Source organism: Gouania willdenowi, chromosome 6 (genome assembly GCF_900634775.1).
Source record: "Gouania willdenowi chromosome 6, fGouWil2.1, whole genome shotgun sequence".
In the NCBI taxonomy this organism is placed as follows: domain Eukaryota; kingdom Metazoa; phylum Chordata; class Actinopteri; order Blenniiformes; family Gobiesocidae; genus Gouania; species Gouania willdenowi.
In genome coordinates this window covers 56,902,425-56,924,079 of record NC_041049.1, presented here as the reverse complement: position 1 = coordinate 56,924,079, position 21,655 = coordinate 56,902,425, and the positions used below count along the sequence as shown (strand labels likewise).

The 21,655-nt window shown below is 37.3% G+C and overlaps 1 protein-coding gene across 1 annotated transcript in view; it reads left to right on the top strand.

Annotated features, from left to right (window-relative positions):
* The window catches only part of LOC114465647 (USP6 N-terminal-like protein), a 69,833-nt gene extending 48,684 nt beyond the window's left edge, over window positions 1-21,149 (top strand). Inside the window, exons 14-15 of the mRNA XM_028450797.1 lie at window positions 2,566-2,832; window positions 20,931-21,149. Of these exons, the coding sequence (XP_028306598.1) occupies window positions 2,566-2,832; window positions 20,931-20,997 (334 nt within the window). The 3' untranslated portion in view covers window positions 20,998-21,149. The remainder of the gene's footprint in view (window positions 1-2,565; window positions 2,833-20,930) is intronic.
* Window positions 21,150-21,655: the final 506 nt, after the last annotated feature.

Genomic DNA, 21,655 nt, shown 5'->3' with positions numbered 1-21,655 from the left:
TGATAAAGGGAGGAATCGCAGATTTTAACATAACAAAGTTGTGTCTTTATAGTTGGGAACCGTTTTTACCTTTACCAGTTTCACACCCATGGTTTACAGTGTGAAGTCGAGACAAAGGCAGTATAACATACATTGCATATTTGCTACAGCACAAATGTTTCACTTTGTCTTTCTCCTCTTCTCTAATGAGCCACTGTGCAGGTGTTTTTGTGCAAGTGCAAGCACATGGCAACAAGACGCACTTCACAGTAAACTGAAAACAGATTTGTACCAACATCAAAGGGAAGAAAAAAGACACCAATGCACTTATTTATTTATTGATTTGAACATTTCAGATTATTTTGCTAATTATCTCAATATGTGCCGATTTACATCAATTACTGTACTAAGATTGATTTTTGTAGAATTTTTAAAGGATGCTACAGTATTGGTGTATGTTTGTTAAAGAGTAACTAAACCCCAAAACCACTTTTTTCTGCTGAATACAAATGTATTTGGTAGGGATGTAACGATTCACTCAACTCCCGATACGATTCGATTCACGATACTGGGTTTATGATACGATTCTCTCACGATTTATTTTACAAAATGAGACTGTAGACAAATGATGATTGAAAAATATTCCTTTATTTTTTTGGGGGGAAAATACTGTACTATTTTCCTTTTATTTTTCATTGTCAAAAGAATCCCTTGATAAACTATTCAAAATAATGCAATTTAACTAAAAATAAATCTTGAATTAAATAAATAAAGGGATAATACAAATGAAGAAGAAGCTTATTAATTTAAATTCTGGTTCTATAATAAACTATGCAAAACTGCATAATAGTTCTTTTTCTTTTTAAAAGTGCAACTGAAAATGTATTTTGTGCCTTAACGATTGGACTTTAAAAAAAAAAAAAAAAGTCATTGCCCTGTATTTACGTCAGATATTTGTTTGGACCAGCAGAGGGCGCTGGTAATCCAGTGGTCGGTTGGCATGCAGCTAATCGAGCAGTGAAGAAGAGATGCTATGCTAGCAGACAGAGCTAATAGAATAACGTGACTTTTACAGATATTCATGTAATATTGCAGATATTCTTTCGGTGCTGAAGGGGCAAGGAATCATTTATTAACATATTTAAGAGTAGAAGGCAGCCAGAAAGAAAGTATTAGCAGACTCCGCCCGCCGCCTACACTGCTGGTTAAAAAAAGTACTGCGATTCAATTTTCAGAAGATCGATATCAATCGTGATACCTATGAATCGATTTTTAACTGCCTTACGATTAATCGTTATATCCCTAGTATTTGGGTATAAACAGTGCTTAATATGTAAATCATCAGGTCCTGGAGCAAACACCGGGTGTTGTTCCAGCACTAAGAGAGAGACAAAAATGTAACGGAATACATTTTTTAAAGTGCCTTTTGCTAACTAAATGGGCCAATAATATCATGTGAACACAAACAGCCAATCGGCGTTAAAGAAGCACAGACAATCGTCCGCTGCAGAGCATCCATCTCTGACTGTTAAAATCTGCTGTGTTTCAGCAACAAGAACAGCGCAAGATCATTGCTAATTTAGCCACAAAGTTCACAAAACTATTAAACCTACAAATACAAAATATTTTCTGACTTTTACATTCAAAACATAAGGCCACAATTCATCTAATGAATCTGCAGCAGAGCAGAAAATAAAATAAAATAAAATGCATGCTTACCTTTTATTTGTCAAAATAGCCAACAAAAAAAACAGCCATGGAGATCTGTATCCTCGCAATTTTTTTAACATATTTAACAGCCGAGGCCTGCCTTGTCTTCCATAAGCCAAGAGTCGTCCTCATGTCGACTGGATAGGTGCAGGACAGGTGCTGCTAGTCACTAAGCTAACTGCTACTGCTGCTCTCCTCTGCAATTTCCACAGAAACAACCTTTACCTCAGACTTAGCTTCACTTATTGGCTTAAAAAGGCTCATTTTTAGCCAGTTTCTTCCATCTTCAGCGCTGACAGAAACTATTTTTGCGCAAAATAACCCTCATAGCATGGGGGCGTGGCTTGTCTTTTCTCTCTCTTCTACATTCAAGTTTGTGTTTACAATGAAATGTCCAGTGATTTCAACTCAAAAAAAGACATAGCTGTCCAAATATAATACTTATAAAATATCAGAGTGACTGCCGTCTATGGGTTGAAACCTGACTATTACAATTATTTTTTGCTATTAGCTGAGAACAAGATCATGTGATGTTTTGGGATCATCTTGCATCACAAACAGGCACTGATAGCCCCGCCCCTTTTATAAAAACTTGCACCTGTGGGCTCTACAGTCTGTGGTGGGTAGGTTGGATTGAGAGAAGCGTGAATAGAGGTATATTGAGTAATGAGTAGCTAGCTAGCATAGCATAGATTGTTCATTGGAGATTTTATAGTATAAACTGGGCACGTCTTAATTGCTGCGGGAGCCCCGCCCATAATCAAGGCATTTTTTAAATTTCCCTTCTAATGGCAGGTCAGGAGAAAGCAGGGTTTTGTTACTCTTTAAAGTTATGATAATGATTGCATTTTAGAGCGATGTTTGTTTTCATTCCAGGCCAGAGCAGATGATGAGCCCAGTTGGAGAATCTGTTGGGAAGGTGGCCCATCGCCGTGGCAACCACAGCATTGCCCAACAAGTCAGAGTCAAGTCCCTCCGTCTTCTACGAAACACCAAGAGCCCACTGACCAAGTCCCCGCCTTCTTCCTCTGTTCTGCCGCCATCGCTGCGTTCTACGACCCTTCCTCCTTCCTTCTCCCACAGCGTGTCCAATCCTCAGCCTTCCACAGCGCATCGACGTGAATCCAGAACTGCTTTTGTCAGGTAAGATGGGAAAAAACAGGAACATTTCTTTCACTTTCATTTAATTTATTTATTCATTTAGCACACATAAAAAAAAACAACATTAAAGGTGCATGGAGGGAGCGAAGCCGAACGGGCTTGTATAATAGGCTCCACCCCTTAGAATAAGGGCTAACAAATAAACACTTAAAATGCACAGTTAAACTTTGATATATGAGGAAAAAATTATATATAAACAAAGTACGCAAAAATAATATCAAAAGACAAATGAAAACATTGAACGAAATATCAGTTGAAAATTAAAAAAGAAATATAGACTTCAAACATATATACATATACACAAACATACATAATACATCTTTCTTTCTTTATTCTTTTTCTGAAATTTCACAACAGAAGCAACGTCAAGGCAATAAAAGCTAAACATTAAATTAATAAGTTTTAATCAGAGAAAAACAAACACAAAGTATAGATTTGTATCCTCAAACGTTGATTTAAAGCAGTTATGAAATGTTCTTTGACTGGGACTAAATAATGACTCTCTCCAATACAGAAGTGAATGTGCTGCATGACATTTCAATGATTTGCACTAAACGAGCTCTAGTTTTAAAGCTCTATGTAATATGCTTCTGAATAGAGTGTAGACAGTAAGTCGACCTCGCCATCGCTCTTCGTCTCTGCCTAAACCTATGAACTATTTCACGTCTTATCCAGATTAGAAAGTCTCTGTGTTGCTGTCACCTTGATGTATAGTAGGATCAAAACTGAATAATGCCAATACTCACAGCTTCCTTTAGGAAAGACGCGCATGAATGCCTCAGGATAACAAACACAACTCTGTTTGTGGATACCGATAACAATCATTACAGCTTCAAGTTCAACATCTGCCAGATAAATTTCTACATTAGGTTTCACTAAAGAAAATAAAAATAGGCCTATTTAAATGTAAGGTTCAAAAAAACAAAACAAAAAAACGCGAAGGTAAACCTTGTTTTTTCAATCCGTTTATGGTTTGTTCAATCTTACAAATAAAGATCATCCTACTTTTGTTTTTAGAATATTTCAACATTTTCAACAACATTTTCCATATATTTTTTAAATATTATCAACCCAGACTGTAATCCATGCTAATAATATACTGTATGCAATTTTGTTTTCATAATTTCTTTTAATTGTTCGACAAGTCACTGATAGAGGCGATACTCAGCCACCTTGGAGGTCTGACAGGAGCACTAGTTTTATTGTTTGACTAATTTGTGTTAAATGCACCTAAAACTAGTTTTTCACTCACTCTTTTGTACACTCAGGGACAGATTCACAAAAGGTTTAGTGGTATTAAAACGTGTGCAAACGTCACTCCACGCGCTAATAAGGAGTACAAAGCCCAGGGAATCAGGACCCATCACTCAGGAGCGCGTCAGAATGTGCCCTCATTCCATTTAGCGCGGTTCCCTCCAATGAATATGCATAGTCGGCGGATCTCCCAGGGGGAGTAAAAATATGGGAGGAGGAAATGCAAATAAAATTAATGCAGGGGATGCAATGCGATTCATGAAATCTGGCACTGTTTGTGGTGATTGCTTTAGTACGGAAAAATAGTACAACTGAGAAGCAGGTGCAGACACGCCATGGATTGATATCGCTTCAGGTTCACTCGTGTCGTGTTGATGTCAGGCCAGAGTCAGCAGATCAGAAGCGTAATTTATGCGTGACACAGCGCTGCTGAGAGCTGCGCTCGATGATGGTCAGTAGTTCATCTTCAAAGAATGCAAACTGATTTACAGACTGTGTTGCTGTATGAACTGAGATCAATGGCAGAGCAATAGGACTGTGTCTGTCCTAATCTGCCTGTTTTGCATGCACTGATCAGAGCAAAGTTACAGGACCTGACGGAGCACCCACATTAAATGAGGGGGAAAAAATATCATTAGGTTTTAAAGTTGTTGTTTAAAAAAAAAAAAAAAAAAAAAACTTTTTTATTTGTTTATTTAGTTTTCTACATTATTAAATGTTTGTGCAGCAGACAGAGAAGTCCATCTGCTTCCTTAAATGTCAGTGTGCTTGTGACGTCTCAACATTAAACAAGCAAAACGCTCATTTAAATAAGGGCGGTCTGCACCAGTTCTGCTCGTGCACTAATGATTGCTGCAATCTCAGTGAATTCCACGCAGCAGATGAGGAAACTGCACCACTAAAGGATTTAGGGAAGCAACTGGATTACCACCCTTTATTTCAGATCTTAGTGAATCCACCCCTCCGTGTGTAAAACACCAACAACATCTAGTTAACTGGTATTTATCTGCTTATTTTTGATTACATGTAATAAATATTCATTTTATTGTACTTACTTTTTACATGTTTATTTGTCAGTAGTGTCCCACCCAAAGAGAAGCACTGCTAATAGATTGCAATTATTGTTTCATGTCATGCTCTTTGTCATCAGCAGTGGGAAGTGGGTTGCACTAATCTGTTTACGGTCTTTGTAATGGGTTTATTGGATGGCTGATTGCACGAGAGAGATAGAAAGCGTTGTTCCTTCCTATTGTGTTTTCTTTTCCATACTAGGGTTTTACAGCAGGGTGGAGTTGGGAAACCACAGCCCAAAATAGACCAGTAGCTTCCTGTTCAGTAACTTACACACTTTTCATCTGCCTGCGTGTTGCCAAAATACGCAAAGATCAAAACTTTCAACAGCTACAGTCTCGTACGTGTTTTACTTTTCTTTAATACATTTGACAAGTTTGAATATTCATGCGACTTAAGTGTGAAATATCCATTAGTTCCCCATGTGTGTGGGTGTGATGATGTGCCGAGGAAGGATGAGCTAAGCTGTCACTGATTGGCACCGTCAGTCTGCTCCAGGCCCCGGCGCGTCCAGCATGAAATTACTTTTCCATTTTCTGTCACTGTCCTCATGCAGGATGTAACATCAGCAAGCAAAAGCAATCAAAAGTCTGAAATCTTATTGAAAGTTAAAAAAAAAAATAAAAAATTATAAAGTAACGCATTTTGTCATTGAAACTGTTACTACACTACTCTGAATACAACAAATTAAAACTGCAATTTGTCTTTTGCTTATTGCCTTGCTAGCAGCAATAGCATCGTTATTCTGTAAACAATTGTAAAACAAATTGTCCGCTATTGTCATAACTGAGAAAAGAATTCCAGCAAGTTCTTTTTTCTTTAAAATATATGTTACAGTTTTGTTTATTCACACAAGGTTTTTCATGAAATTTTATTTCCTGCCAGTCTGCATTCACATCTGAGGAAGACTGGCAGTTGACAGTCAGGAGATAAACATTTCCTGAAAAACCGAGAAAATGAGAAAATCTCCAGGTATTCAATGTATTTGGGCTAAGAACTGATCAACAACATTAGTTTTTGTAGTTTAAATATAAATTTCAAATGGATTGAATCTTATTTCAGAAGGATTAAAGTAGTTCCTATTCAAGAACTGGTAAAAGTGAACCTGTGTGAGCCTGTTTCTGTATATTAGTGCTTTGATGGACCGCCATCCTAACTTCCTGTAGCCTGCCTTCAGCTAAGATAAGCGTGGGTGTGCACTGTATTGAAATATTTTTTATTCCAGTCTAGGTGTGTGTGTGTGACTGTGCCCATGTGAATATGTGGTTGTGTAATGGTGCGTGTGTGAAGTTAAACTTGCGTATAAAAACATGTGTACTGTGAACACATCTGAAATAACCCCCAAAACAAAACAAATCCATCCATCCATACATTTTCCATGTTAGAGCATAGAACATATGTGACTCAGCAGCCTGCCAGAAGTGAACAAAAAAAAGCAGTCTGTGCATTCTGGATGAGCTTGTGTGTGCGTGTGTGTGTGGACCGAAGCTTGTCATTGGATCCTGTGTGGGAGCCACTCTACCATCCCATACTCACATCTCGATTAGTCGCTCCCCTGGGAAGTGTTAGTGTAAACATGTTTTACATACATGTGCACACTAATGTCTACATGCCTTTGGAACTATGCATGCTTAATTTAATACTATGAAGCAGGTGAAGTAGTATTTAGGTTAGGGTCATATGCGTGAAAAAGTGGATTGCCTGCATGGCTGCGTTGGCCCCACACACACACACACACACACACACACACATACCCCACCATTGCCATTGTTAGGGTGATATTGAGGATGCAGGTGTAGCGGTGTTATGTAACATGGTCGTGTGGATACAGGATGGATGAGCAGTCAAACACACACTCGTTGGATAGCCTGTTTAAAGAGACAAAGGAACAGTGGGTGTAATACGGCACTGTTTGGTGTTCTCACCTGCTCAGCGACACCTTCACTCCCCAACAACAAACAAATCAGCCATACTTGAATTTTGTGCAGGATTTTAGCTTCACTTAAAGTATTCAATTCAATTCAATGTTATTTATATAAAAATTACAACAAAGTCATCTATTTTACCATAATAAAAAAGAAAGATCCACATAAACAAGCATTTAGCCACAGAGGGAAGAAAAAACTCCCTCTTTTTTTATTGGAAGAAATCTCCAGCGGAACCAAATTATGTCAGAGTCCATTCTTTTCTTTAGAAACTTTTCTTTTCTCTTATTTCTGAATTCAATTACTCCCTTTGTCTGACTACAACATTTTGCTTAGAAAACTATTTAAAAACAACTATAGAGCGTAACGATGGAATGAACATGTGATAACACACATTTTCAAGAATTTCTGGCGACCCCAAGGAGAATTTTTGAGCTCAGATATTATTTTTTCTGAATTTTATTTTAATAGATTTATATTTCATAAAGTGAAAGTTTAGAAATACATTTTTTAAAGATTGTGTGTTGTTTTAATTAGAAAAATAATTTTTCAGTAATTTCAGGCAACGCTATTTAAACTGCAGTCGACCCTGCATGGGGTTCCGACCCCAAGTTTGAAAAACACTGATTTAGTGGCTCCTGAATAGATATATAGTTTTTTTTTTATAATTTCCTGTCATCTCATTCCTGGACTGACACTTTATTTGTTAATTTTCTACTCTTTCTCTCTCTCAAGTACCCCCTGTAGTGCCTTTGCGTACTCCTAGGGGTACACATACCCCCATTTGAGAAACACTGCTTTAGGGTCTGATTTTTTTCCCTTTATACTATGACTTATGCAGAATGTAAGTCTTAATTGAATGTATGTGATTGATAATAATGAACCTAAAAGGGCCAAACAAATGCTTTACCAGGTACTGCAGAAGGCATTTAATGTGTTAATTATTTTAAGCTTTCTACAACATACACCAAGGACAGACTTTAAATGTAGAAAATATTCATGTGATTCCTACATATTTAATACAATTGATTCCCCAAAAATTGTATTTTTTTTGTCATGAAATGTAGACATTTTCTGTAAATATGAACCCAGTAGTATAAATTCAGTTGTAAGTTATAAGTGTGGCTGCAGCAAATTAATTTGATTTTGGATGTTTGAATTCATGCATTGTAAATATATCTTTAACCAAAAAAAAACAGCTAATAGTTTACTTTTTCCCTTTTGGTGATTTTTTGTTGTTGTTGTTGTTGTTGTTGTTGTTAATTGTCAGTGTGATTTGCAGAAACCTGTAAACATAACAGGTGTACAGAAAATTCAAATTTGTAAAAAATTGTGCGAAAAGATGAACTAAAAAACAAAGGAATAGCTTAAAAGTATTTCTTTTTGCTGATAGACCCTGGGAGCTTTCTTTTCCACACAAAATAACCTTAGCATTTATTTTTGCTGTATTTCCATGACACTATAGCTCACTTCAAAGCATAGCATTTCTGAACAGGATTGTTGAAAGAAAGGAACATGCCTAACAACTCTCATTGAGCCGTATTGATGGATAAAAATGATAGCAATTAGAAATAACTGCATGGGCCAAATTATACTAAGTTAAGTCAATGTTATTTTATTGACTTCATCGGCCTTCGATTTTTGTAGCTACTTGTCAAGATCGGCCTTTTTATTTCCAGGAAAATAAAACGATTTGAAGCTGATTTAATGCAACAGAAACAATTTGGTGGACCAATTTTCCCTGACACGAGGATTGTAATTGTATAATGTTGCTGCCTATGCTTAATAATTATAAAAAATTCTGGTCTGTGCTGCACTCGGTTATAGTGTAATAGTGTACCCTCAATAGACACACACATGTTTCTACTGGCATGTTGTTTTTTTGATAAAAACAAGTAAACAGTAAAAACCATGTCTCGCTTAGCTGTTATGTGACAGTCTGTGCTGTTATATTATCATTAGAGTGACATTTAATTTTCTTTATTCTATTAGTTCTTCTTTTCATTCATTCAGATTTCTGTGTGTTGTTCTCATTCCGTGTCCCTTGTCCCATAAAACCACATTGATATTAATTATTTATGACTCCACTCCAGATTTCCCAGCAAGTTGCCAGCTGTTGAGTTTAAATGGCGTGTATTTATTCAGGCTTTCCCGTGTGAAGGACGACTTTTTTAAGGTCACACGTGAGGGAGGAAGAAGAAGCGGACGCATCAGCGTTCACCCTCTCATGCTTCGCAAAGAACAAAGATTAAGTCCCCGCCCTAATAATGACATTTGAGAAAGACATACATTAACAGTTGTGAGGTTTTTTATGTTTGTTTACAAAATTGCTGTGGTATACAGCAGAGTAAATGCATAAACTGACTTCAAATAATAAAAATATACATCAATCTTATATAGGTAAGCCACTTTACAGAATACAAAAAAATAAAGAAATAACGATAAAAGTAAAAGAAAGGTTAAGGAAAAGCAAGTTTGAAAAGTTGGGTTTTGAGGCGTGTTCTATAGTAAGTACTGTAATGAGTCTGCATTCTTAATGGGTTGTGAGAGTGAGATCCAGAGGGCGGGGACAGTGGCAGCAAAGGCTCAGTCCCCCAAAAACACCCAAAATGACATAGAAATACACAAAAGATGACTAAAATAATAAATAAAATAAAAAACTAAAATAACACAAACCAACAACAAAAAAATAACAGGAAAATCTAAAAACCTAATAACAAAAACACACAATGACTCCAAAAAAAAGCACAAAACAACAAAAATGCATAAAATGACAACAAAAACACGTTACATGAGAGAAAAATACAAAAAAACAAGAAAATATAAAAACCTAATAACAAAAACACACAGACATTTAAAAAAAAAAAAAAAAAATAAAAATGACTCCAAAAAACACAAAACAATAACAAGAATGCATGTGTGAAACAACAACAAAAACACAGTACATGAGAGAAAATTACACAAACAACAAAAATAACAGGAAAATATAAAAACCTAATCACAACAACACACAAACACTTTTAAAAAACTAAAAAATTTCTCCAAAAAACACAAAAAACCACAAGAATGCATTCATAAAACAACAACAAAAACACACTACATGAGAGAAAATTTCACAAACAACAAAAATACAAAAAAAATAACAGGAAAATATAAAACCCTAATAACAAAAACACACAAACATTAAAAAAAAAAAAAGAATACTTCAAAAAAACACAAAACAACAACAATAATACACAGGACAGCAAAAAACACAAAATGATTTCAAAGGCGCACAAAATTACAACAAAAACTCACATAACCCTTTGTTCCTTCTTGTTACTCACTTTGGTCATTTTTCCAAATGATAACATGAATGTTGATTCTGTCGCCCTCTGATTAGTCACATTTTTCTGGTTCCCGCTGTGATAAAAGTTTCCCATCTCTGACATATAGTCTAATACAAAAAGTCAGACCAAAACTTTTTCTGATTTCTTCCTACTTCAAGTGAAACGTGAGGTTTTCATCCAATCGGGGTCAGTTTCAAGGCAACAGCTCGTATACTGTAAGTGAGTGACAGCTTTGTCCACACCTGTGTGTTTTTCTAGAAAGGTGAACAAAAGTCAGCAGGCACCGATGTAAAAGTGAGTGAAACGTGAATGGGCCGCGCCTCGCTGTGTTTGCAAGACGTGAATGGAAATGATCCTCAGCCAAACAAGCCCCAAACACCTTTAGTGGAGAGTCGTAGTAAATGTAAAGAGAACAGGCCTAGAGCGCTCCGCGAGTTACACGGATACATACTTTTTCCTTCCTGTGTGACAAAGAGAACTGTCATTCCCATTTGAAAAGTGAGAGAAACGTGGCTGATAAGATTTTACCAAGCAGCGTGTTAATGGCTGCTGCTTATCTAACAATGTTTCATAAAAGGGCTGGACTGCTAGTTGATTTAGTGAAAAGATCAAAGTTAATCACTGTCAAGGTTTCTTGGAAAGACATCCAGTCTTGATATGAGGGTAATTGTAATCCTGAAAGTGTTGGATTAAAGCAAATCAGAGCTCACTTTTTACTCACTATCCTGGGTCTCTCTTTATTTGTAGCAGTAAGATTACTTTTTATTTTGTCGGCGTGTAATGATCCCTATGACAACTGCATTGTTCCCTAATTAATGTGATGAAAACCTTTGAAAGCCTCCTCTGCACAAAAACATTTGTCCCTACATTATAACAAACGTATAGAAATAAGTAATTTCACCCTGAAATGTTGTTGAACATGAAAGAAATTAAATGCATCAGCATTTGAACATCCTTAAGCTGAAATGGCAAAATTAGACAAAGGGTGTAGAACTCATTTTAGTTCATGGGGCCAAATATGGACCAGTTTGATTGGATTATAAGTGAGTAAAATGAGCAGCTTGTACACTAATGTGTCTTGTTTGCACTTCCACCTATAAATAATACAAAAAGTATGTAAGGCCTCAGCATTATATCATGTGGAACAATTGGAGGAAAATTGAGGATTTGGGGAAAAGTGTAGAATTTTTCCACAATTTGCCGTTGAAAATGTCTGCAGTCGTGATAAAAAAGAGAGAGAGAGAGAGAGAGAGAGAGAGAGAGAGAGAGAGAGAGAGAGAGAGAGAGAGAGAGAGAGAGAGAGAGAGAGAGAGAGAGAGAGAGAGAGAGAGAGAGAGAGAGAGAGAGAGAGAGAGAGAGAGAGAGAGAGAGAGAGAGAGAGAGAGAGAGAGAGAGAGAGAAACAAAAGCATGTTTATTTTTAGTTAAAAAATTATAATCACACTGGATTTTACCAGCAACTCACAAAAATAAGATGCAAATATACTGAATAATAAAAAGCACAACATAATACACAAAATGATTCCAAAAACACTCAGTAAGGATTTTTCTCTCTGAGCATCACCAGCAACACACAAAATGACAACAAAGACACCAAATGAGAGCAAAATACACAAAAATAACAGAGAAACGTACAAAACAACATAAACAACCAAATGACACCAGAAACAAACACACAGAGAAAATAATTTAAATGATACCAACATCACACCAAAATGATCTTTTTGCCTGTATAAACAGACACTGGGACTTGAATAGGAGAGTGAAGCAAGGCCAACAGTGAAGTTGGTTTAACAGAGTTTGTTTCATAATAAGCCAGGCTGCGGAATTTGAAGCATCAAACTGAAGCCAGTATTGGAATATTCTAATATTACAAGACCAGTAATAATAGATGAATGAACATCAGTCAGTGTGTCCCTGCTCTGACCTCAGTCGCTCTTGTTTTAGATAAACTGTCATGCTGGAGTTCCTTAGTAACTTCCCACTACTTCCTTTAGCCCACATTCCAGCTTGTATATCTGATAGCTCCTGTTTTCTATGAACACCTGGTGGGGAACAGGATGAGGGACATACTGCACCGCTGTAAAAAGTTTCTAATGTACGATGGAAACTTTTATCTCTGCTTGATGAGGCAGAGCTTAACAGTGAGTTACCAAAAGAGATGTTGCATGCGTGTTGGTGAAATCAGAAAATGAGGCCAGGCAGGAAAAGATCAAAAGCTTCCTTGTGCCGTCCTCCTCAATTAAAGTAGCGCCATAAGCAGATGAGCCGTCATTTAATTCCTTCCGTGCAGCTGTCCCACTGTTACAGTTTGAACCACTTCATACCCGCTCATTAGCTGAGACTTCAGAGGACCATCGCTGAGGACGAGTAGAGCTGTTCTCATCATCTTTATCTAAACAAAGACTTTGGTGTGTACTCTCTTGTGTCTACTCTCCTCTTTAGAAAAACACATGCAAACCAGCATGGTCCAGTCTTCTCAGCATTTTTCAGATAAGATAGAAAAAGAAAAAAAACCCTGTTTGTTCGCTCCAATATTTTCAGCACTGTTTTTTTTTTTTTTTTTGTCTTTTAGCAGATTTACGTCCAAAAGTATTAGACGGATTTTGACACAATTTTAACAAAAGAAACAAAGAAAATTCTTTACAAAATGGTCAATTTAAATTTAATGCCAAACTGGGGAACCATGTTACAGTTCTACAAATATGCAGTTAACAATTATTAAAACATGTTTTATATCAAGCTTTCCCACATTTTACCATTAAAACATTTTTTAAAAAATCTAGGGGTATACTGACACAAAAAAGGCTCTGATACACACACCAAAAATATTAAAACCTATATTTTCATTGATTAGGAAGCCTAACAAGGTAATCAATAGATGGGAAAGAAATTACAGTAGATGATATTGGTTTTTAGTGTATTTTACAGCTGATTTAGGAGCCGTTATTATGAGATGCTAACAGAAAGCTAACACAAGAGGAAGGTTCACTTTTATTAGGTTATTTATTTCAGGCTCAGTAACTGTAATTGAACTTTAGTAATTGAGAATGTACTAGTAATTGACTTTCTGGGGATAAAAAACTAACTATTTTAATTGTATTTGGGAAAAAACTGTAATCGTAATTGAATTGTAATTGAATATGGGTAATTTAAAATGTAATTGTTACTGGAAAATGTAATTGACACCAACCCTGCCTTATGCCATGATCAGTTTAAAAAAAAATTTTAAATCCCTATCTCTCCTCATTGGTGAAAATAAAAAAAATCAAATTTTGTAATTAACTGATCTTTATGAAGTGTGATTCAGTTATATCAGGTTGGTTCCTCAATTACTGCACCGAGATTCATCTGGATTGCACATTTAATCAAAATATTTCGGAAAAAGTGGCGCTGCCCATACATTTGGCCCCACTGTATTGTTATTAATGGGATAAAAGTATGAATGATAATGGTACCATGACAGCCAATATCTGGAAAAGAGGATATTCCCTATTGAGCTGCAGTTGAGGAATTTATTGTACTGGAGTAGCACTAAATGCTTGCATGCATAGATCTCTCTGTTTTCATTAGTATTTTCTGTGTAAGTAAATATAAATATATATGTACATCCGCTGACTATTGTCCTTTGATGCTGTGTATGTGTGTGTGTCTGCAAATGCTTTTGCAATTCTATTCAATTGCATTTCTCTGTGTGTGTGTGTGTGTGTGTGTGTGTACATGGTAGTATGATGTGTATTCTTGTTTGGAAGAGATTGTGTGTATGTGCTTGCAGTGTGTGTGTGCGTGTGCATTCTCTCACACAAAACCTAAGAGACAGAAGTAACCTGAGCTCAGCGTACCTGTCTGCTGTTACCCAGCTAACACTTTCCCATCACTGTACCAAACAATAGACATCACATGAGTGCGTGAAATGAAGCTTCACTCCACTGTAAGTCAGCCAGATCAGTCCCACCCGTCTGCGCCACACTCCTAACTTGACACCCACTCTAAATCTTTTAGCACTTTTCTTGTGGCTGCTTATGAGTGGAAATAACAACTGCTATAGTGTGAGTAAACAAAGAGATTTCCATTTTAATAGACCAGATGGAATAGAAGATGTAAAAAGTGAGACTCATTTACCCTTTACGTGTTTTTGAACATTTGCAACAATCCAGAGGTAGAAAACAGTTTGTGTATAGGATGTGTTGAGGTCTTTCAGCAGTACATTATAGCATCACTAGCACTGTATAAAGGTCTTTCATTTTGGTTAGATTATTGGTGATAGAATAGAAGAAAATACACCTTTATTAATCCCCAGAGGGGAAATTCACCTTTGCAGCAACACAGTATATACAGTAAGAACAAAACTAAATATAAATACTAACATAGGATAATGGGTCAAAAGATGTAATAATACAATATAAGAAAAATAACAATAGCAGAAAGAAAGAAGGAAAAAAAACAAATGTGCAAATGACAATGTAGATGTAGCTGTCATTAGAATCTTTGGGTGGTAAATTTGTAAAAATTTCATTTATTTTAGCGCCCAATATAAAAAAAAATTGTTTACAATGTTTAAATTGGTCACGATGCCAACAAACGAACACAAAAAATGGTTTAGTTACTTCCCCCACCGCCATTTAGAGCTAGAGAAAAACACCAGCAGGTATAAGTGGGTCAGAAGATAAATTAATGAACAATGATATATAATATGAGGAAAAATAATCCTTATACTGGCTCATAATTGTGTGTTGACACTGAAGTTATACTGCTTTTAATGTTATCATAAAGAAACGTGTGTATGTTTTACACATTAAATCATATTTGCCACCATTTTAATTTACAGTTTATGGAAGTCATTCTGTTTTGAGTGCGTTAAATTTGAGCTGTCATACGTTAAAATTTGAACTGCATAAAGCATTTTATGTTAAAGTTTTTCTCCTAGATCAATAAATCCAGGAACATTTGGTCGAAAAAAGGTTGAAATTGCCGCTTGGATGTTTTGTTTAGATTTCCACCGTTTTTTGTTGGAATAGTTTCATGCATTGCATCGTGGGATGTGGAGTTCCGTAGACGGATGCATAGAAGTGTTTTAACTTCATTTTTATTGTGATTTCTTGTCTTTGCCCCAGAAAGACACTCTGGAACAATGTGGGACAATATAGAACACTTTGGGACATTGTAGGATACTCTGGGACACTGGGATAATTTAGGACAATGTAGGACAATGTAGGACAATTTGGGACAATGTAGAAGACGTTGGGACAATGTAGGAAACTATGGGACACTTTGGGCCAATGTGGAACATTATGGGACAGTTTGGGACAATGTAGGACACTTTGGAACACTGTGGGACAATGTGGGAGAATGTAGGACAGTCTTGGACAATGTAGGACACTGTGGGACAATGTGGGAGAATGTATGACACTCTTGGACAATGTAGGACACTGTGGGACACTCTGAGACAATATGGGATGCTCTGGGAGAATTTAGGACACTCTGGGACAATGTAGGACACTCTGGGACAATTTCAAATCAAATCAAACCAAATTTATTCTTCCATGTAATCCTGTTTACAATTTCTGCATTGTAATTGATAGTCAGTACTTTTCACATGTCAGAATAGGAGCATGTTGAAGACCGAGTCTTATTATACACGCCAATTTTGTTCAGTAAAAGAATGTCCAAGTAGATGGTCGCTGATCAATTCTGAGAATTTTTTTACATTATAACAGGCACAACATGACCAAAGCAATTGTTTGTTACAAAACAAAAAACAAAGAAAAAACAAAAAACAGAAAAACTATTTTGTTTGTTACAGACGTCAATAGTTTAACGTATGTTTGATTTACAGATGACTGTAGTTTTCAATCAACAACATTTTATAAATGTGTTTAATTTGAACAATAGTATGACACGTTTTTAAAATGTCATCCAATGACTTCCACAACCTACTGCCAGTGACAACAAAACCTCTCTGTTTGAGTGAAGTGCACAAAAGTTTCCTTTCCTCCTGCTGTTTTCATCTGTGATTAATATAAATTTATTAAAAATGTGCTCTGGAACTAGTTTGTTTTTGATTTTCCACATGGCCAAGACAATTTTTACCTAAAAAAAAATCTGCAAATTTCAAAATATTACCTTCAATGAAAAGTTCATTTGTGTGGTGTCTTGGACCTTTGTGATTTTTAATTCTTATGGCTTTCTTTTGGAGCAGGAAAACTTGGTCAGTAAAACCAATTTGCCACATGGCAGAAAAAAAACGGCACATGGCAGAAGCCACTTTTGGTTCTCGCTGTCTCTCTGGAAAACTCTGCTAAAGTAACTGTCCAACACATGGCAAAATAATGGTGGAGGTTCATTTTGGGGCGTACACGGAAAGATCCGAATCTGCCCAAAATGTAATGTCTCGTGGAGTGAGGTGATATCACGGTGAATACTGAAGACAAAGTAGAACAAAAAATGTGTAAAATGAATGAATTTCTTGTCTGGAGAACAAACAGAAGATATCATGGTATGAATGAAGTAGAAACCCTTCTATCAATCTATTTACGGGACTCCACATCCCACCATGCAATGCACAAAACTTTTACAAAAATGTAAAAAAGTGTTTACAGTGGACCTAAAAACAAACTTTTGAGTGCCAGTTTCAACCTTTTACATCTTTTTTCAAGCAAATAACCCTCAACTTATTTTCTTTATTGCCTTGATCTGATCAAAACATTTTGTCTCCAGCAGCTTTAAAGTGAAGAGATAATTTTTTGTGAATATTGATAAGCAGAAATGAAGACGTAATACAGGAATCAAACTAACATTGATTTTGCATATAAACAGCATTTGACAAGTGCAACTCTTGCAACACACCAGTTGCACACACACACACACACGCACGCAGCACACACGCGCACACACACACACACACACACACACACACAACTTCAGAACCAGTTATTTGGCATTTTCCTAATTGTTGTTGCTCTCTAACATGTTTGCTGTGATTTATAGAGGGTGTTTTTATCTTCCAGTTTTTTTGTTCTATTCTGCCTCCTTTGGGAATGACAGCCATGTTACATCCACCTTATTTGTCTATAGCAGTGGTGGGCAACGAACACAGCGGGGACCACAAAAATGTGATTATATTTGATCCAAGGGTCACATGATCAACATATATGTCAGAATTTAGAATAATGACCAATCAGAGCATTGGGGTTGAAAGTTGTTGTTTTTTTTTTTGTTTTTTTGTTGCCTTTGGCTGTTTTCTCAGTTTTTAGTCATTTTGTGCTTTTTTGTTATTTTTTGTCTTCTTCTTGTATTTTTGTTGTCGATTTGTAATATTTTGGGGTCACATTTTGCATTTTTGTTGTTGTTTCCGTATTTTCTTGTTATTTTGTTAACAGTTTGTCTTTAGAGCTATTCTGTAGTGTGTTGTTTTATGTGTTTTTGTAGTGATTTTGTTAGTTTAAGTGGTTGTTGTATCTGTCATTGTTGTCATTTTATGTTTTTTTCATATTCCTTCCAACTTTTTGAATCCAAAAACCAAAATGATGGAATTGATCAGCTGGTCTCTCAATGCAATTGATCACATTTTTTTGACAAAGAGAACGGGCAGAGGTGAGCCCGTCTGTCCGGATGGAACGCTTGTGACGGGATACACGATGGACTCCTGGGAGAAGTGGAGAGTTGTGTGTCTATCTTTTCCGTTGACGACGTGGAAGACATCTACACGGTTGGAATTATGATAGCAGGTATGCTGCTGATTTGAGCTGGCAGTTTTTTGACCTAATGCAAAGTCCGGATTACGTCGGCAGCTATTTTGGGAAGACTGCCAGTCATTTCTGATAAATTGGGCAGGACTCCTAACACATACTAATTGTACTCAGCCAGCCGAAAACAAATTCTTATCTTCATTCGGCTCCCCACAGCCAGCCTTTCAAGGCCGGTTTATCTATTCTCCAGGATGTTTCTGTTGAGTGACGCTCCGTCCCCTCCTCCTCTTCCCCACTGCCACCACCTTGGAACTTTGTTTCTGAACTCAGATCTACCCAAGGTCGTTTCACATCATCCGTTACAGGCTGAACTGTACAGAATGAAGCGATAGGGATCATGTTTCAACAAATTATTTGGCCCCCCATCCCCCCTCCCTCCTACGTCGTGGCAACAGGAGCGACGCTGCACGCGCGGGCCCCCCAGCGGCTGGCTGCAATCTTCCCCTCCACGACCATACGTGCTATGTCCTCTAATTTTGAATTTTGTTGTGATTGTGTATTTTGGTGCTTATGTGTTGAGGAGTTTTTTCCTAGTCCTACACTGTGTTCCCTTAAAGGGACATAGTTTAGGACCTGCCTTTTTCCCCTCTCCATTCCTCCTGTTTTTCCATTTTTCATCTAAGCATGATGGCACCCCAGATGGCTGCCTCGATGTTTTGGTGCGCATGTTCTTCGCACCAACTGCCAAGTTAAATTCCTTGTGCCATTTTAAACTGTGCCTGGCGAATAAAATCCTTTCTGATTCAGATTCTGATTCTGAATTACAATTTTTTGGGATTTGCTTTGGGGGCTGCAAAAAATTTCACTGAGCGCCACCAGTTGCCCATGTCTGATCTATAGGCTTTAATTGCTGTTAAGATGATTGTTCTGGTCCATTTAAAAGCTGTCGGCTGTGGAGCGTGGGGCCCTACTCACCAGTCTGTGCTGCTTTATGGAACACTTAAATACTCAAATAGCGACTTGGCCATGTGTTTGTATCATGTGGGGCCAGTGTCAATGCCCACCTTTACCACCCCAGTACCAATTCATCTACTGAATGAGCTTCTTACAGGAGGGCCAGACTGAGGGCTGGTCCTTGTGAAAGGCTGTTTAGAATCAAGGTTGAGTCTGTCTCCAACCACATGCTGCTAAAGCTGCCGTAGCTAACTCGTTCAAGCTAATCAACTTTCACACAATGACTGAAACGCACAATCAGGACCAAGACAAAAACTGTGACTCAATCACAGCCACTTTCACACAGACGCACTTGTTTATCCCTCCCATCTACACCTCGTCCCTCACACATCCTTAATTCACAGTTTGGATCCAGAATTGCTGTTTATGGTCTGGAATCTGGATGGGTATTTAGTGGTTGACAAAGCAGACTAAACTAGATGAGGTCTTACTGCGTCAGGGAGGAAACAAAAAGACTATTTGGGAGAAGTTTTGGGAAAAATTTGATGCCTGGACAAAACTAAAGACACAATTTGCTTTCACAGTACAACAAATGACCGTCAAATTGAGTTCTGCATTCAGGATGATCTAATGCTTTGTGGTAGAAGAAACTAAGGAATGTAAGAGGTGCATCTAAAATAAGGCTGTATAATTATTTAGTTACCTATGAGAGTCTAAAGAACATTTCAAATTCCAGGCGAGCTGCTTTTCTGCTCATAGATTCAGTCAGACTGAATTTGTGTTCAGTCACTGAGGTCGAGATAAACTTTAAACCAAGATGACATTTGGAGGAATATGCACTCGTGAAAAGCAGGAAATTGAAAAAATAAGATTAAAGAATTTCACAAAAAAAAGGTTGGTGAAAACCATGTTCTTTTAACAATGTGAATATTTTGAGAGAGAAGACGAATTAAACTAAAATAAGTCCTGTGGATGTTGAGCATTTTAATAATATTATGGGCAATGTGTGATCCCAGAGTGCGTAACTGGGATCAAGGCACGAAGTGACTGACTTAAAGCTGCGGTATGCAGAATCGCTCTTTCCGCTCTGTTTTGAAAACGAACCTCAACTTCTCATACCGGTGTCTTTTGTGAACGCTCTTAGCAACTTTTTCTAGTGACTAGTGAAAAGTGTATGGACTTGGTATTGGAGATTTTTCTGGTGTTTTAGAGACTAACATGAATGTTGAATGAAAATCTATAGTTACTGCTCTGAGCAGCGGCTGCTGCCATCAGCACACAGAGGTGGCTGTGATCCCAGCTGCCTGCCACTCTGAGCGAACTGATCACCATCACTCCTCATCCAGACTATAAAATGAATTCACCTTGAGGAAGCGTATCTTGGTTTGCACGCGTCTGTTATCACTCTCTCTCTGACACCAGTGTATGTGTGGTGGAGTCGACCCTGCACAGTCACGGCTGGTCCATGAGGACCCAAAGTGATCCGTTCCTTCTCAGTATGTTTGTGACTTTAAACTGTTGCTTCTCCACCTCGATCTGCCTTTTTCCTCTTGATTTGCTGTGATGGAGACTTTTGCTGGAATGTCTGTCACTTCACTTTAACTACTGAGGGTACCTGAACGTGTCTGACTTCAGATGAGCAGCCAATTGACCCTTTGATTTTTGTGACGCATTTTGATGGGCGGGGCTTAGCCTGGAGGCAAAACCTCAATTGTCTTTGTTTTTCTGAGCACGAGTGGGAGTGGGAGAACAGAGCCCTATATCCTGACATAGAACGTACACTTCTGATTACTCCACAGCTTTCGTATACCATATAGCTCTAACAATCTGAACTATTCTTCTTTTATCCACTTCTCTAAGGGAGCTGTCATCCAGGCATCAGTCCAGCGCTCCATTCAGGAATGTCCGTGAGTCCAAGTTGATCTGAGGAGGACCAAAGGACGTGTCTGAGCAAGTGAAGGATGTAATGATTTAGTGATGTTTACATACAACACAGTAGTTACAACATGTAGTCTAGTTCTAATGGACTTATCCACGGGTACAAAGCTTAACTTTTCCACATGTGGTTCACACCTAAATGTATTTTTTTTTTCTTAGTTGAAGCTTTATCTTCAGGTTTGGTTGTGTTTTTAAATGTAGGTAACTAGAGAAATGTTTCCATGTTCTCACTTGAGTGATTGTAGAACTTAAATTTTAATTCTGCTGCTGCTGTTAAAGGTCCTTGAGGATAATGCGCCTCAAGTCCTTCATGTCTTATGTAATTGAAACTAATAAAAACTAATTTTACAGACATATGTGTCCTCGCTTACTGCAGAAAGGCTGTGGTAACATCTCTGTGTATGTGTATGTGTTTGTCACCAGACTCAAGGTTACTACTTATATTAAATGGGTCACAGCTCGGTTATTTGCGTGCTGATAGTTTAATAACTGAATATTAATGCGTTCTAAAACTGGTTCTGCTGGGTCGTTAAAGCCGAGACTTCTTATTCACACAACAACATCCCTGCAATGCAAACATGTATGGTGATGTCAAAATCTTTCTCAGAAATGAAGGTTGGCTGAATTACGGTAATTGTTACTCTCAC